General features: G+C 44.4%; 1 protein-coding gene across 1 annotated transcript; it reads right to left on the bottom strand.

Moving 5' to 3' along the window:
* Nucleotides 1–1073: 1073 nt before the first annotated feature.
* On the bottom strand, nt 1074–17531 carry LOC115099112 (alpha-1,4-N-acetylglucosaminyltransferase-like). The gene is made up of 2 exons (XM_029616467.1): nt 17103–17531; nt 1074–1855 (listed from the first exon to the last, which is right to left on the bottom strand). The coding sequence occupies exons 1-2, from the start codon at nt 17514–17516 to the stop codon at nt 1256–1258; spliced, it is 1014 nt and encodes a 337-aa protein (XP_029472327.1). The 5' UTR covers nt 17517–17531; the 3' UTR covers nt 1074–1255.
* Nucleotides 17532–18151: the final 620 nt, after the last annotated feature.

Raw genomic sequence — 18151 nt, 5'->3', positions numbered from 1 at the left:
TGACTTACACCTAAAAAATGGCAGAAGTAAATATGTGCAGATAACAGCCTTACATTCTCTGTTGCTGCAGGTTATAAAATCAGAATTTATGTATGTAAATGTTGGCCACATCCCAGAATACCTCTAACCCGCCCAAAAACTGCCCCTTTTTTTTACAAACAAACTTATTTGTGCATCAGTATTTATGCGCATATGTGTGAGGTTCATAAAATAGCAGTAGCGTGAATAAGTGCTACTTGCACATGCGTCTATTTTATGCGTGTGTATCCTTTTTAAAATTCACCTTTTAGAAGATGTCAGACTTATTACAAGAGCTCATAAATAGAAGACTCAGCATACTGAACCTTTTTGCACAGCAGAAATGAAGAGTAAACAGCACACACATGTAAGTCAATACAGAGAGGAGAATGTGTGGCTAACAAACAGGCCGATTCAGTACGGTGCGCTCAGCTTAGTTTAGCACCCGTTTGGCCGCGCCTTTTTGACCCGTGTCTATTACCTCTTATACTGTAAGGGGTAATAGCTCCTTGAAAAGGCGCAGCCAAACTCGCAAAAACTAATAGCACTCATCAACATGCATTTGCATGTGATGAGTGCTATTAGTTAGTCGCCCGGGATACTGAAAGTAAAATGTGTGGCCAAGCTGCACATTTTACTCTCAGCAATTAACTCCTGCCCAAAGGCAGGCGTTAATCATAAACAGGACCAGGAAAGTATACGGAAAAGCAGAAAAACTGCTTTTCTGTACACCCTCCGACTTAATTTCATAGGATATTAAGTCAGAGGTCCCAAAAATAAAAAAAATAAAAAACTTAAAAAAAAAATAAATCTGTCCGCCGGTCCACGGGTTCGAAAATGGACGCTCAATTTTGCTGGCATCCATTTTCCGAACCCGTGGCTGTCAGCGGGTTCGAAAACCAATGCCGGTAAAATTAAACATTGGTTGTTGAACCCACTGACAGCTGCCGCCTCCTTATTAGCGCCCGGCCTCATTTAAATAGGGAATCGCGCGCCCAGGAGAGGTGCCAGGGCATGTGTCGGGAGAGCAGGCGCTCAACATGGAGCGCCGGCTCTCTTGCACTTTATATTGACTCAGCCTGAAAATTAGTAAAAGCACTTTCCAATACATGAAAATAACTATTTTATTTAATTATGGGCAACAAAGGAGATTTTCCGATAACAATTCACTTCTTGAATAAAGGGTCCCTTGTGATCAGAAAATCTCATTTGTTGCTTACAATTAAATACAATTATGCTAATATTTTTGTCCATTCTTAGCCCCATAACTTTTAATAAGAATCTCATAAGTTGATGGACAATGCACTTTGTAAAGATTTTCTACTAGTGTATTGCTCCCTGATTCCACAGATTTTCCCTCTGAGTTCATGTAATTCCATAGGTGCAAGGCATAGGACTCATTAAAAATTGGCGGGTTCTTCCAGACCTGGTAATACTTCTTCCATGCTGGGTAAGGGATAGGATAAAAACGATGAGGATGCAGAAAGGAAATATTATTACAAATTTTATCCTCCATCTTAGGGAATTCTGGAAGCTCACAAAACTTTGCAATCATCCGAGTAAATAGCCCAGGACCTTGCTGTCCCCAAATCTTTCCATTAAAATTACGGACAAAGTCTTCCATGCAGTTCCAGACAAACTGGTTATGATGCTGGAAACCAAAACTTCCACTGCTAAAATATTTGGAAGACTGTGCTGCAAGGAAGTTTTCTGTAGAAATGGGTTGGATGGATATAATATCTGTGTCCATATAGATTCCACCATATTTCCAGATGATGGCCAACCTACAAGCATCCGAGCTAATATGGATCCAGTGATGTTCTTTCTCTGGTTCAGCCTGGAATGTTGGAAATTGAAAAATATTAGCAGATATTTATCTTTTACCCTCATTTCTCCATACTTTTTAAAACCTTCTTTCTTAGATAGTATGTTGATAAGTGTTCTGTAGCAAAGCAAAACAGCCACTTGTCTATAGCCAAGTATGTATGTTAAATGCCAGCAGTGGTAAAAATGTATAAAATCAAAATATATAAATAATCTATAATATTTAGAATTTAGTGTGAATAGTGGTACATGTTTCTAGTACTGTTCTAGACTGATTCAACAATGAATGACAAAATGGTTAATATAAAAAGCAGACCTAGTAAAACCACAAGCAACCATATGACTGAGTTTGTCTGGCAGGCAGTGATGATAAAATTGACAAGCAGCTGGATCTGTTTGCCAGGCTGCAAGTACAGAAATAACTAGGAGGCCAATATTCAATAAGCTGGCAAGCAGACAAGTTATCTAGCTAAAGTTAGGTAATTGACTTGTCCCAGATATGCAGTGGGATAAATGTCCACCTGAATATAATTGCCTAAAATTATTTGGCTACATGTAGCTAGATAACTTTAAAACCTATATAAAAAAAAACAATCAGGATAAGAGACAGAAATTTGAAAAGCGCAAGATATCAAATCTATATCTAATATATATTTTTCTCTCTGATAAGGGTGTCAACAAGCCGGGAAGACAGTGTAAGACCACTTTTAAGTGGTTGCCCGGTCTACTCAATCATCCACCCAGAGAAAAATGTGAAGAGAAAGTGAGAAATCGTAGTGAAAAATTCTCTTTTTTTTATATTTTTTAACCTTTGCAATTAAAATTCAGTGTTCAAGACTGGAATGGCAAAATTCGTTAATCTGTTCCATATGGTGTAACCAAACTGCAATGCATAAAATAAATCCCGACATCAGCTGATGCTTCAGTCTACCTTGCGTCAGGGGGGTAAGGGACTTAACTTAAAAGTCTTCTGAAACTTCCAATAGATCCTCTGATCTTCACTTCCTCATCAGAGAAAGTTCTTGGTTGTAACTTTAAAACCTAACAGGCTATGTTTGAATATATAATAATATGAAGGGAAAAATAAAAAATAAAACTCTCTCAAATCATTAAAGAACAAATACTCCTAATCAGAGAGTGCATAACACACACAGAGGGTCATTCATTAAAACACGATGGGTCATTATCACATGATCTTATGGAGCAGTGAAAGACACTATCACATGATACCACCCCAACCTACCCATCCCCTATCCAGTTCTTTTAAATATGAAAGCCCCGCTGGCAGGATCACAGTTCTCAAGTGTGATCCTGGCTGCTTTGAACATTGCTATGAGAGTAACACTGGAAGTGTAAGCTACCAGAATTGCTGAACATAGCAACGCTGATAGCTTATTCTTCCTGCATTGTTTTCATAGCAATGTTGAGAGGGCTGTGATCTCTTTTGAGAACTGCAATTCTAGCAGAGGGGCCTTCATATCTAAAGATATTGAGTGGAAGTGAGGTATTGGGTTGGAGTGGGAGGGGAAGGGAGGGGGAGGGGAAGGGGCAGGGGGAGGGGGAGGGGGAGGAAGAGAAGGGGCTGTTTGGGTACTTATTATAGAACTGGGGAAGGAGGAGAGCTGACCTAGGACCCCAAAATATTTTCTAATCACTTTTAGAAGGGTTTGGGGTGGTGGAGGCAGGGGCTAAGCTTGGCAGGGCCATTTGTAAAGTATTTGAAGTGGGAGGAATTGGGGCGCAGGCCCAAACTGTCTTTTTTTTTCTTTTTAAACTTTGCCACTTAACCAGATATCTTTGATTATAAGAAGCAAGTTATCCAGCAACACAAGGCTAAAGGGTTTATTTTCCAACTCACATTATGGCGTTTTCGCATGTGTTAAGGCATTTTCGCATGCGAAAAAGCCTTAATACATGCAGAAAGCACCATAACGCATGGTGCAATGCTAATTTTTAAAAGGGGAGGATTTTTGTAAAAGTGGGCTAGCCGAAAATTACTACACCTTTTTCATTGGTATATGCCCATAACACAAATTGGGTTAACTGGCTAACTCTGAATATTGGAGGTTTCCAGTTAACCTAACCAGCTAACTTTGCTCTTCCCAAAAACACCTAGTGTCCACCACGGGAATTTCCCCAACTTAACCGGCTATATTCTAGCTGGATAATGAGTTATTCAGCTAGAATATAGCCAGGTAAGAGTTTTAAAATTGCAGTATGGCCATTTAGATGATAAACTTTTAAGTTATCCATCTATATGGCTTTTGAATATCTACCCCAAGAGGTTTTATAAAAGTAGCTAGCAAGTTTTCTTCTATTAGAACAGGGTTAAGTTTCTAGATGCCATAAATGACTGCTTCATGAAACAGCTGGACCTAGAACCGATGAGAAGGCAGCTACTTTATATCTAGTCCTCAGGGAATACACACCTTGGTGCAAGTCACTGTGGTAGAGCTGCTAAGCAATAGTAATAATGCAGTCAAATTTGACATGATCACTGGAGGGAGGACATTAAGTAAAACTATCACAGTGACATATAAATTTGACCACATCACCCCTACCCTGATCACATTGCATTGCCTCCCTGTACAGTCAAGAATAATATACAAAGTTCTAATGATAATATACATCAATATGAATCCAAACAATGATTTGATGGGAATAACATTTAAACCACATATTCCCACATAGGCTCTTAGATCTCAGAACAAAGGCCTGCTAGAATTTCCAACCATAAAAAATTCTTGTCTAACACAAACGAGAGACAGAGCGATATCAATTGCAGGCCCAATGCTATGGAACTCAATGCAGAGAATCTTTGAATAATAACTGACATTAAGAAATTTAAGAAAGAACTGAAAACTTGGCATTTTGATAATGCCTACTCTCTGACTGGTATAACCAATTACCCTTTGTTGCGTCAGTCAGTCGCAGACAGCTGCGACTGCTCTGCCTCACCTCTTTTTCTCCCCTTTCCCTCTCTTTGGGCAAGATGGCTGTCTCCAGTGCCGAGTGCTGCGGGCCTCGGTGTTTTCAGACCAGCATGGGCATCCCCATCTGCCATGCTCACTCCCGTGGCCTCCTAGGGCACGAGTGCGCACATCTCTGATGCTCAAATACACATCATGGCAGGAACCTCGGGGCGGCCCCACCGCATAACGTCAGTACCTCTGGATATAACTAGCTTCCGCTTCCGCTACCAATTTGAGTTAGCAAAGACTTCGCTTCGCTACTCTGCCTGCTCTAAGCTGCTAGCTTAGACGCCTCCTTTCGCTAAGGATCTCACTCCAGAAGAAGCTCTAGAAACCCACTCCTCGGGGATCTCTCACTTCCAACTCCCTTTGGGATCCTCACTAACCTAGACAACCGCTCCTCGGGTGTCTTTTCTCTTATTCATTTCCAGGATATTGGATCATTGGGTTCTCGCTCCTCGAGGGCCTATCTACTTCATATCCTGCACCATGGACCTTCGGTCCCACCATTCTACCATCAGGAAGATGCCTTCACTCTTTGAGCACCTCTACGAACCGGCGCTCCTACTCCACCCACCAGCCGTGGAGATACCCGGATTGCGGGTCCCTGCCTATCATGAACATCTGGGTGAGACTACACTTCTAAGCCTGTTGAGCGTATTGGCACCTCATGGATCAGTGCCTTACCTTCCTGCTTTACCATCAATTTACAGCAGTACAATAAAGACTCTATCCATTCTGTGTCTGCTAACTGTGTCAGCCTATCACAGTGGTTCCCCACGGGGCTCCTCCCCATGGACGGAGTCATCTCCATTACGACCAAGGATCCACAATGCTTCAAAAACAACAGATTGCTAACTCCATGGACTTGGCTCAGCTTGCAGCCCTGCTGGCCATTCCTGGCCTAGCACAGCGGATTACAGAACAACAAAAGTCTTTGGAGAACTTTGCTACTGCCTTCAATCAGTTACATGCTCAACTGAACTCCTCAGCTCCTCCTGTGGAAGAGTTGCTGTCACCAGTGGTAACCCTTAAGACCACTGTGCCTTTATCTACATCTACCCACTTCATGGGTGAAGCCAATATGTGCAGAGGGTTCATCAATCAATGCAGCATGCATTTTGCTTTACAGCCTACCCTCTTTCCCACTGAGGCTTCAAAGACCACCTACATCCTGTCGTTCCTTGAAGGATGAGCCCTGGCCTGGGCTTCACCGCTATGGGAATGTGAAGATCCTATCCTGAATGACTTATCAGGATTTCTACAACTTTTTAAGTCTGTGTTTGATGACCCGGCTCGCCAGACCATTGCTGGATCTGCCTGACTCAACCTTTAGCAAGGTAACAAGCCTCTTGCAGACTTTGCCATTGAATTTAAGACTTTAGCATCCGAACTGCATTGGGACACTGGATGCCTACATGCCATATTCATGGAGGGTCTCAACTCTTGCATAAAGGATGAACTAGTGGCTTGAGTCCCTGATGGAACTAGCAGGGAGAATTGACTGCCATATACGCGATCGTACTCAAGAGGCTAAGAGTCCACGAAAGTCTACAGTGGGGGCTAACCATCCAAAACCTGTGCCTATTGCTTCTAGCTTACTGTCTGCACCCCTAGAGGAGTAAGAGCCTATGCAACTAGGCCGAACCACTTGACCTCTAAGGAAAGATGTTACCGCAAGTGCATAGGACTGTGCATGTACTGTGGCCAATCGGGTCATGCAGTCCAAACCTGTCCCATTTGTCCGGGAAACTGACGGGCCTGGGATCTGAAGGAGGACTTTTCCTAGGCCTTACCTCTCCTACTCCTCCATTATTTTTACCTGTATCCCTGCTGTGCGGAGGTCTCGAGTTTCAGACTCTCGCGCTCATTGACTCCGGTGCCGGAGGTAATTTTATTCTGAAGCTCTTGGTAAAATATCTGAGGATTCCTACCAAACCAATAGATAAGCCTCTGCTATTGTCATCCATCCATGGAGAACCACTTCCTGGAGAAGTTTCATTGATCACCCAAGCCATTGGTCTGCGCACTGGAGTTCTACACTCAGAATCAATTTCCTTTCTGGTGTTGGAAAAAGCCATGCACCCGGTGGTGTTGGGTCTGCCGTGGCTTCAAGACCATATGCCACAATGTAATTGGGCTACCTTGGAACTGTCCCGGTGGGGACCAGACTGTCATGATTGGTGTCTTGCTGAAGTTTCAACGCTCATCTGCATGCCTACCACTCCATCATTACCTGGCTTACCTCCACAATATGCCTCCTTTCAGGATGCTTTCTCTAAGCAAGCAGCTGATGTGCTTCCTCCACACAGAGAGTTCGATTGTGCCATAAATCTGAAGCCAAACTCAGAACCTCCCAAAGGAAGAGTCTACCTACATACAGGAAAATCTACAAAAGGGATTTATCAGACTTTCCAAATCCCCTGCTGGTGCAGGCTTCTTTTTTTGTAGGAAAAAAGGATGGCACCTTACGCCCCTGCATCGACTACAGGGGTCTGAATGAAATTACCATCAAGGACAGGTACCCCTGCCCTTAATATCTCAACCGATAGACTCCAAGGAGCCAAAGTATTCTCCAAATTGGACCTAAAAGGAGCTTGCAACTTGGTGCATATTTGAGAAGGAGATGAATGGAAGACTGCTTTTAAAACCCGTGATGGACACTTTGAATACCTCATCATGCCCTTCGGTTTAAGTAACGTTCCTGCAGTCTTTCAAAATATGATGACCGACATCTTACGAGACTTACTGTATCAATGCGTAGTAGTATATCTTGATGATATACTGATATTTTCTCAGGATCTGCCAAGTCATCTGGAGGATGTTAAGAAAGTCCTAAGATGCTTGTGTGAGTACCACCTTGATGCAAAGCTTGAGAAGTGCGAATTTCACAAAGAAGCTGTACCCTTCCTGAGATATATCGTTTTGAAGAACGGTTTTCAAATGGACCCTAAGAAACTTGAGAGTATCCGGGACTGGCCTCAACCCACAGGTCTGAAGGCATTATGTCGCTTCTTAGGATTTACCAATTACTACTGATCCTTCATTAAAAACTACTCATCATTGACAGCCTCTCTAACTGCTATGATCAATAAGGGAGCCAAACCTGCCAATTGGTCTCCTGAAGCCATCTCAGCCTTCATGATGCTCAAAGAGGCTTTTCAAAAGAAGCCTGTCTCCACCACCCTGACCCACACTGTCCTTTCATCGTGGAGGTTGACACATCCGACGTTGGTGTGGAGGCAGTTCCAAGTCAGTACAGCGAATCCAATGTGCTCCATCCTTGCTCCTTCTTTTCTAGGCGATTCTCGCCTGCTGAAAGAAACTATGGGATAGGAGACAAGGAGCTTCTCACAATCAAACTGGCTTTTGAAGAGTGGCATCCCTGGCTAGAAGGCACACAAGTCCAAATAGTAGTATACACTGATCACAAGAATATAGAGTACCTTCGACATGCTCAATGACTCAACCACCGTCGGGCAAGATGGTCCCTGTTTTTCAACAGGTTTGATTTCCTTCTGAAATACCATCCATGAGAAAAGAACACCCGGGCTGATGCCCTATCATGCTCCTTCTCACCTCAGGATATGCCAGATGAACCCCGTCATATCATAGATCCCACAAGAGTGGTCCTCGCAGCCAGCCACATGGTACCTGCGGGAAGATGGTGGTGGCCAGAAGTTTAAGAAAAAGACTGTTGAAATGGGCACACGATTCTCATCTGGCAGGCCATCCTGGACAGAGTCGCACCTTAGTAATGTTGCAAAGATACTATTGGTGGCCAACTATGAAGAAGGACGTGCAAGCATACGTGGGTTCCTGTGCTGTCTGTGCTAAGCAAAAGCCACCACCCAGGCAACCTTGTGGTTTATTACAACCTCTACCATCACCGGATGAACCTTGGACCCATATCGCTGCCATCATCCAGCAGCAACAACACCATATGGGTTAGGGATATGAATCAAGCTTCGGACGATTGAAAATATCGGACGATATTTTCAAAATCGTCAGAAATGGGGGCTCCCCCGAAACAATAGGAAAACCCCACGATATTGATCGTTGGGGTTATCATTTTGGGGGAGAGCAGGAAAAACGGCAAACAAAAATAACCCCTAAACCCACCCCGACCCTTTAAAACTAACCCCTTTGCTTCCCCTACCCTCCCGACCCCCCAAAAAACATTTTACAGGTACCTGGTGGTCCAGGGGGTCCCGGGAGCGATCTCCCTTTCCCGAGCCATCGGCTGCCACTAATCAAAATGGCGCCGATGGCCCTTTGCCCTTACCATGTGACAGGGTATCCATGCCATTGGCCGGCCCCTGTCACATGGTAGGATCACTGGATGGCCCGCGCCATTTTTAAAGATGGCGCCAGTCATCCAGTGCTCCCTCCATGTGACAGGGGCCGGCCAATGGCACGGATACCCTGTCACATGGTAAGGGCAAAGGCCATCGACGCCATTTTTATTAGTGGCAGCCAACGGCCCAAGAGCGGGAGATCGCTCCCGGGACCCCCACTGGACCACCAGGTACCTGTAAAATGTTTTTTGGGGGGTTGGGAGGGTGGGGGAAGCAAAGAGGTTAGTTTTAAAGGGTCGGGGTGTGTTTTTTGTTTATCGGCTCGGGCGCAGCCAATAAACAAAACCGCGATCAGGCACGATTGAAAAAACCCCACACGTAAATCAGAACCGGAATCCGAACAGATTCCGGTTCCGATTCACATCTCTATTATGGGTTACAGTCGACCATTACTCTAAAATGGCACACTTTGTAGCATTACCAGGATTACCCTCTGCTACTGAATTAGCTAAACTCTTCATTAAATGCATCTTCCATCTTCATGGGATGTCCAAACATATCCTATCTGACAGAGGAGTGCAATTTACTGCAATGTTTTGGAGAGCATTATGTCAGAAGTTTGACATTGCTTTAGATCTAACCCCTGCCTACCATCCTCAGTCTAACAGTGAGACTGAGAGGATGAATAGGACACTGAAACAATTTCTGCGATCCTATGTCAACTCTAGACAGAATGACTGGGCCGCATTACTGCCTTGGGCAGAATTTTCCATCAATTCACATCCTGCTTCTTCAACGGGGTACTCCCCTTTCCAACTTGTCTACGAGAGACAACCTTTACCTCCGCTGCCAATTCCATTGACAGTAGCCTCTCCTGCTGCCCAGGCTACCTCAGCAGAATTATCCCAGCTTTGGAGACAGAAGAAGGAGCTCCTTTTTAAAGCAGGACAAAAGGCAAAGAGGACCTATGATGCCCATCATCAAAAGACACCCCAGTTCCAGCCAGGCGACAAGGTGTGGTTAAGCACAAAATACCTCTGACTCAAGCTCCCTTCTGCAAGATTTGCTCCTCGCTTTGTGGGACCTTTTGCCATCCTTTGTCGATTAGGAAATTTAACATACAGTCTCAAATTGCCTCCATCAACGAAGATACACAATGCATTTCATGTATCTCTACTAAAGCCAGTGATATTCTCTGAGTTCTCCAGAAAAGAACCAGAGCCCACCAGCCTGTACACAGAAGATGACATTGAATATGCTGTAGATTACATCCTTGATGTACGTAAAAGAGGAAAGACATGGGAGTACCTCATCTCTTGGGAGAATTATGGCCCAAAGGAAAACTCCTGAGAACCACTGGCCAATATTACAGACAAGGAGATGCTATGCCAATTGCACCTGGCACACCCACGCAAGCCCAGACCACCTGGAAGAGGTCTTAGAGTGGGCCCTTTGAAGGGGGGTACTGTTGCATCCGTCGGTCGCAGACGGCTGCAACTGCTCTGCCTTACCTCTTTTTCTCCCCTTTCCCTCTCTTTGGGCAAGATGGCTGTCTCCGGTGCCAAGTGCCGCAGGCCTCAGCATTTTCAGACCAGCATGGGCATTCCCATCTGCCAAGCTCACTCCCATGGCCTGCTAGGGCACAAGTGCGCACATCTCTGTCGCTCAAATACACATCATGGCGGGAACCTCGGGGGTGGCCCCACCGCATGACATCAGTACCTCCGGGTATAACTGGCCTCCGCTTCCGCTACCAATTTGATTTAGCAAAGACTTTGCTTCGCTACTCTGCATGCTCTAAGCTGCTAGCTTAAATGTCTCCTTTCGCTAAGGGCCTCGCTCCAGCAGAAGCTCTAGACACCCGCTCCTCAGGGGTCTCTCACTTCCAACTCCCTTCAGGGTCCTCACTAACCTAGGCAACTGCTCCTCGTGGGTCTTTTCTCTTATTCATTTCCAGGATATTGGACCATTGGGTTCTGGCTCCTCGAGGGCCTATCTACTTCATATCCTGCACCATGGACCTTCGGTCCAACCATTCTACCATCAGGAAGAAGCCTTCACTCTGTGAGTACCTCTACGAACTGGCATTCCTACTCCACCCACCAGCCGCGGCGATACCCACTCTGCGGGCTCCTGCCTATCATGAACATCTGGGTGAGACTATACTTCTGAGCCTATTGAGCGTATTGGCACCTCGTGGATCAGTGCCTTACCTTCCTGCTTTACCATCTATTTACAGCAGTACAATAAAGACTCTATCCATTCTGTGTTTGCTAACTATGTCAGCCTATCGCAGTGGTTCCCCATGGGGCTCCTCCCCATGGGTGGAGTCATCTCCATTGCGACCAAGAGTCCACAATGCCTCAAACACAACACCCCTCACTCTGATAACCAACTATGTCCTAAACATTACCCCATTCTCTCCTCCCCCCAGTAATGATTACAAATGCATCTTATATGTCTGTCTTTGAAGTACACCTTAGATTTGGAATGTTTATCTTGAATTACCTATATGTATGTTTGCCTTTGTAACTCATCCTTTGATTGTGAGTGTTAAACCTGTAAACCGTTATGATCTAGTGATTCTCACATGGAATGACGGTATACAAAACACTCAAATAATACTAAATGATAATAATAATAGAACTTCAAAAGGAAGACTGATATAGAATGAGGAAATTAGAAAGAAAAGAAATGGTTACAAGGGTTAAAAGATTGCATGAGGCTTTTTTGAAAAATACAATTTTGAATGCCCAGATAAAATGCATTTCCTGCATTAAAAAATGCTGAAGGAAGACCAGTGTGGGTTATTGATGAGATAAAGGCAGCAGTTAAAACTAGAGATGTGAATCGTGTGATCGATAGTCTTAACGATCAATTTTGGCTGGGAGGGGGAGGGAATCGGATCGTCGCAGTTTGGGTTTTTTAAATATTGTGTAAATCGTGTAAATCGTGTAAATCGAAAACCGGCACACTAAAACATCCCTAAAACCCACCCCGACCCTTTAAAATAAATCCCCTACCCTCCCGAACCCCCAAAATGCCTTAAATTACCTGGGGTCCAGTGGGGGGGGAGGGGAAGGGGGAGGACGGGAAAACCGGCACACTAAAACAACCCTAAAACCCACCCCGACCCTTTAAAATAAATCCCCCACCCTCCAGAACCCCCCCAAAATGCCTTAAATTACCTGGGGTCCAGAGGAAGGGTCCCGGTGTGATCTTTTACTCTCGGAACTCCGTGCGTTGTAGAAATGGCGCCGGCACTACCTTTGACCTGTCATATGACAGGTCAAAGGTAGTGCCGGCGCCATTTTGTTTTTTTGTCCCCCGACGTCAGGAGCGTAGGAGATCGCTCCCAGACCCCCGCTGGACCCCCAGGGACTTTTGGCCAGCTTGGGGGGGCCTCCTGACCCCCACAATACTTGCCAAAAGTCCAGCGGGGGTCCGGAACGATCTCCTACCGCGAATCGTTTTTCCGTACGGAAAAACGATTCAACTGCAGGAGGTCGTTCCGGACCCCCGCTGGACCCCCAGGGACTTTTGGCCAGCTTGGGGGGGCCTCCTGACCCCCACAAGACTTGCCAAAAGTCCAGCGGGGGTCCGGAATGACCTCCTGCAGTCGAATCGTGTTGCTGTACGGCCGGCGCCATTTTGCGCAAAATGGCGCCGGCCGTACAGCAACACGATTCGACTGCAGGAGGTCGTTCCGGACCCCTGCTGGACTCTATCAAGTGCTCACTAAGATTTCAAAAATTAACACCTACCTCAGATCCCACCTTGGATCCCCTCCAAAAGGTGGATTTATTCTGTGGGAGGGTCCCAGGCCTTTATGAATAGGAGTGATGGGAAATTACTTTATATAGAAAGACACATCTAGTAATGTTTCACTGCTAGTGATAGCTTTGCAATCCCTCTTGCCTGTGAACATTTGGGGCCCTCTGGATACCTTCTAGAGGGGTCACAGGGAGCCTGGGAGTGGGATAAAGCTGATGACTCTATGAGGGAGGTTGTTGACTCTTTGGGTTGGTGTGTTTCCTCTGCCGGGGAGGATTTATTGATTCCATGGGAAAGGGATTCCTCTATCTTGGGGTGTAACTCTGCCATGGGAGAGCACCAGTGACTTTTGGAGCTTTTCTGCCTCAGAGACGTCTTGCTAAATCTGCAGGGGGGAAGTTGTGATCACCATGAGGGGAAAGAAAAAGGGTGCCCAAACTTTTCAAGAGAAGGACCACATAAGATATTTCAAATTATCAAGAGAATTGAGGGTGGGGATGTCCTCCTCATGGTTTACTCAGCCAGGGAAGGGATGGAAGATAGGGAGAGAGCCCCTCAGAGTTATTTGCTGAGAAGAGTTTGGGGGAATCATGTTTGGGCCTTCAGTGATTTAAAATGATAGGGAAGGAGGGAGGCAGAGGACAGGCTTCCCAGGGCGGGGAGGCAGATAGCACACCAGTGATATTTCTATATTTATCCACAGTTGACAGCCTTGCCACACTCCCACTTCCCCAATATCTACCCACTTAGGTATGAAGAGGTCAGGGAGGGCAAATGGATGACAGGATGAGATGTTTGTATGATTTGCATTCTCTTACTCACATTGCTTCCCCTCTCCCCCCCCCCCCCCCCCCCCCCGCTCCTATTTATTTATTTATTAGTGTGGCACCCCATGGGTTGGCTACTAGATGTCACTAAGGGGGAAATTTTTGTAGCATATCACACGAGAAAAGGAACTTTTCACATGCGATACCTAGATCAGGGTGGGTTCTAGGTGGCGTTGGCACCGGAAGGGGAGGAGTCGGGTGGCACTGGGGTGCACCCTTTTCGCTGCCAGTAGCGCATCCAATAGCACCACCTTTTATGATGGCGCTATTGGGTGCGAAAGCCGGCCCCCCGCTTCGCCCCCCTGCCCTCCATTACCACCGGATTCTCTAAGGTCTGCGACCTTGGAAAATCCAGGCCTAAATCTCTGAATAGAGCCCAGTATCTATGAGCCTTCCATCCCTTCCCAGCCCCTCTGAACTGGAGGGCTGTGGTTGGTTTCCTGCTCTTATTTAGTCCAGCCATTTTGGTAATCTTTGGAATCATTATGATTTAGATTCAGAGCAGCGAGGATGTAGCTTTTACACTCTCTGGTGGGGCCTCCAAGCCTCATCAAGTTCTTTATATTTTTTAAGAGGTTCCTCTCTGTGCACACCTTGACAGAGGGTTGTTCTGTATTTAGTTGTAATAAGATAGATTTTTGCCTGATTCACTTTGGGGCAAAAGGGCTCTCAACCCAGAGACCTGAAGATGTGTGAGCTCCTGTACACCCTAGATGGGCAAGCACCAGTGACAGATCCATCTGAGTGAGATTTTTGATGGCCTGACTTTTTTCAGAAGAGACTCCTGCTTAAACCTTGCACCCTTTGGAGAAGGTTCTTCCTGGACACAAAGGACAAGAGCTAAAGACCAGTGAGATTTAATCTACGATATAGATTGGGCAAGCACCAGTGATAGTAAAGCAACAGCCACTGAGAGATTTGTCAGAAAATAAGTATTCAAATATGGTTGTGGGAGGTGTTTTAACTCACCCTCTCCTCAGTGTTCCAGGGCTGGGTTAGACTGGTTCCCATGTTCTAAAGACTTTTCCTGTCAGAGAAGTCACCAGTATTAACATCAAGGAGAAGGACCAAGATTCTGGGAGTTCCCACTCAGATCTCCACCCCAAGGGGCCAGGATAGGCTGGGCAATCACAAATAAATTGGACTCAGGTAGGACTTTTCCATGTTTGAGGAGACCCCTCCATACAGATTCTGGTTTGGCCCACTGGGAAAGCTTTGTATGCTTTAAAATCACCACGAGAAGCTTTGCAAAGATACCTAAGAAGTAAAGGACACCTACCCGGAAGAGAAAAAACACCTTTGTACATCAGTCAGCTGTAATTTATTGAAAATAGACTTTATGTATTACAAAATCAGTAAACATTTAATTTAACAGTCAGTGCCTTGTCCTGCCTGATTTGTCACAGCATCTCACACCCTGGGGTACAGCAGCTAGCACCACACAGACAGAGAGAGACACTCACACCACTGCCTGGGCCATAAGCGAGAACCTCCCCCCACAAAAAGAATCCACCCTTGAGAGAAAGAGAGCAAAGACTTGGGAAAAAGAGAGTTATTTATTTATTGTATTTATATGCCATTGTTCTGTAGTCAATCATAATGGTTAAAAAGTAAAAATAAATAATAGTGTAATAACAGATACATAAAAATCATAAAATACACAATAAATAAAGTCATGTATGGGAGGAGTGCTAGCCGGAGCAGCCCTGATGAAGTAAATAAACTTGTGTGCTCTTGGGATTAAAACCCTATGGGTTACATTTATTTATATTCTGCCTTTCAGGCACTTCAAAGATTACATTCAGGTACTGTAGGTATGGTATATATATATATTCTTGTTGCCTCTCTACTTTCTTCCCTTTTCTTTTCCCTTTGCCCCATGTCTTCTCCTTTTTCTTCTCCTCTTACTCCCTTCTCTTATAACATGTCAGATTTGGGATTTGAGCATAGCAACTCCTTCTGGAGACCCTAAACCAGGGAGAGACACTCACACTTGGTGTCTGGGTTATAATCATTTCTGTGCTCTGCACCCAGAAAGCCTGCATCCTTAGGGGATAATTAATTTCCATGCCCTCTCCCCCATAGCTCCAAAGCGATAGTGATGCAATTGGGAACTCCAGGAAGCACCATCCTTTACCTGGCTTTTCCTGGCCACGTCACAGAACCCAGTGCCTTGCTCCCTGCACAGTGGACAAAAACTCTGTATGGCTATGCTGTAGCTTCTTTCCCTCTCTTTGGAACTAGTAGCACTAACACAAGCAATGCATAGTGCAGCCAATATGTGGTGATATTGCACTGGCTTGCCCTGCCCACACCACTCTGACATGCTGCCATTTGCACTTCTAACTTCCAAGTATATGAGCTGGCAGTATTAGCAGAATGTGTCCCCACCACTGCCACTGCAGGACAGATCAAGCTCCTTCTGTCATCACTGTTATGGGCCAGATCAAGCCTCTTCTGCTGTTGCTGCCAGGTCCCAAATGTAATTCAGCCAAGGGTCACATCTGGCCCTCAGACCATATTTTGGTGATCCCTGGGGGAAAAGATATTGGCATGGGAGGGAGCAGAATCCTGCAAATGAGGCGTTTTCTTACCACAGGAGGGAAGGAAGCAGGAATTTCCCCCATGCTAATGGGTCACATTTACTTTCTGGCAATTAGCGCAAGGGACTTCGAAAAATAGTAGTTGCACAGTAGTTTTTTTGGAGGTCACAATGTACGTGCGCTACTATCATGATCATACTAATTGAATTAAAATATAATATATTAATACTACAACTATTTGCATACCAAGTGAAGTAATGTCTCAGTGTGTATGTTACATTCTTTTGCTAGCAATGATAAACTTTCTTTAGCAGGGGGGATCATCACAGTGAGTCTCATTCTGGATGTGAATCTCTAACTTTGTCAGATGTGCTTATATGTAGTGATTAAATAATGAGAACATGAATAAGTAAATATGGTCAGTTTTCTGTATTTGTGTGTAGAAATGTGTGCACATTTTGAGGTCAAACTTTAACCAGAAGAATTCCAACCTAGTTTACATTCAATGGAATTTTTACATTTTTCATCAGATTCTTTGTGAATTCACATTGGATTGTCCATTTCACAATAATCTGCATTTTGCAGGTTCTTTAAATTTAGTTCATAAAGTTTAAAACTAAAGTTTTCAGATCAAACATTTTTTAAAAAGGGAAGATCATATAAATAAACACTTTTTTCTGGTAAAAAAACTGCAGCTGAGGAAAGGGTCTACTGCATGCATAGCCAGTAGTGGGACCTTGTTTGCATTCTAGGCTAGAATACTAGTGCTTATTTAACCCTACAAAGACCAGTGGAGTCAAACAATGACAGATCAAGTGAACAAGCACACTTTCTGATGCATCTTACCTGAAAGTACCAAGGTAACAGAGGGGTGTCCTGGAGCAATGTTTCCATATGTAATGGAAAAATATGCACATTCTTCATGGCAGACAAAAGGGAGAATGCTTCATGTGAGGAGTTTTTGTCTTGTATTATACTGTTATTTCCCAGCCCTTTCATAAAGAAGATCACAGGTCTGTCTGGGTAGGTCCTGGATGCAGATTCAACAGAGCAGGAGACTAGAGAGGAAAGTTCTAACCTATTGCTGGTCTCCAGGAAGACAATGGCATTGCCCTGACGCAAGATGTCCTCAGCACTCACTGACCATTTGAAGGGAACGGGAAAGCACAGGAAGCAGTCCGGCTGTAGGGTCACTTTGTATAGGAAGCTACAAGTAAATATGAAGAACAGGAAAGGAAGTGTATGGATCCACCTCTGCATTGCTGTGTTTCTTATGTCTCTGATAATAAAAAAAAAAAACAACATTTTTATAGGGTTTGTAATAAAGTGAAGACATTCAAAGACAGATAACTACCATTTGCAAACATGGTTTAAGTGTAGATTCTTCAAATATCTGTATACTAAACAATAAGAAATGAGATCACTAGACTTTATAAAGTTGGAAATGAGATTTGATTTTAAGAAAAGGCTATTTTTCTATTTGAGTGATCAGATTACATAATATCTTTTGTATCATGATTATATATTCATCATAATATCCTTGGGTAGCTTTAAGAAAAATTAGAAAACATTCAGAGGTTTAAAATTGATATTATAGTACTTTTAGGAAACCAGAAGATGGCTAAAATCTGTGATTTATATCTATATATAGAGAAGTTGATATTCAAAAGCAATTTAGATGGATGGCTACCTGGCGATACTCATCGATGTATGCAGCTAACTCTGCTCAGGGCATAGGGCTGTCCTAACTTTAATATAAATATACAGCCAAAGAGAGGAAACAATTCATTTATCAACCATCTTTACAAGTTTTCAACTTTAATATACCCTGCAAGTTAGCCGGATATATTAGGGATGTGAATCGTGTCCTCGATCGTCTTAACGATCGATTTCGG

This window comes from Rhinatrema bivittatum, chromosome 9 (assembly GCF_901001135.1).
Source record: "Rhinatrema bivittatum chromosome 9, aRhiBiv1.1, whole genome shotgun sequence".
In the NCBI taxonomy this organism is placed as follows: Eukaryota; Metazoa; Chordata; class Amphibia; order Gymnophiona; family Rhinatrematidae; genus Rhinatrema; species Rhinatrema bivittatum.
Note: the sequence above shows the minus strand (reverse complement) of the source record. Positions and strands in the feature narration are given on the sequence as shown.

Excerpts from the sequence above, each read along its gene's own strand:
- LOC115099112 (XM_029616467.1), bottom strand. The coding sequence starts at position 17,516 with ATGCAGAGGTGGATCCATACACTTCCTTTCCTGTTCTTCATATTTACT. Across the intron at positions 1,856-17,102 it reads TGTTACCTTGGTACTTTCAG|GCTGAACCAGAGAAAGAACA; the intron begins GTAAGATGCATC and ends CCAACATTCCAG.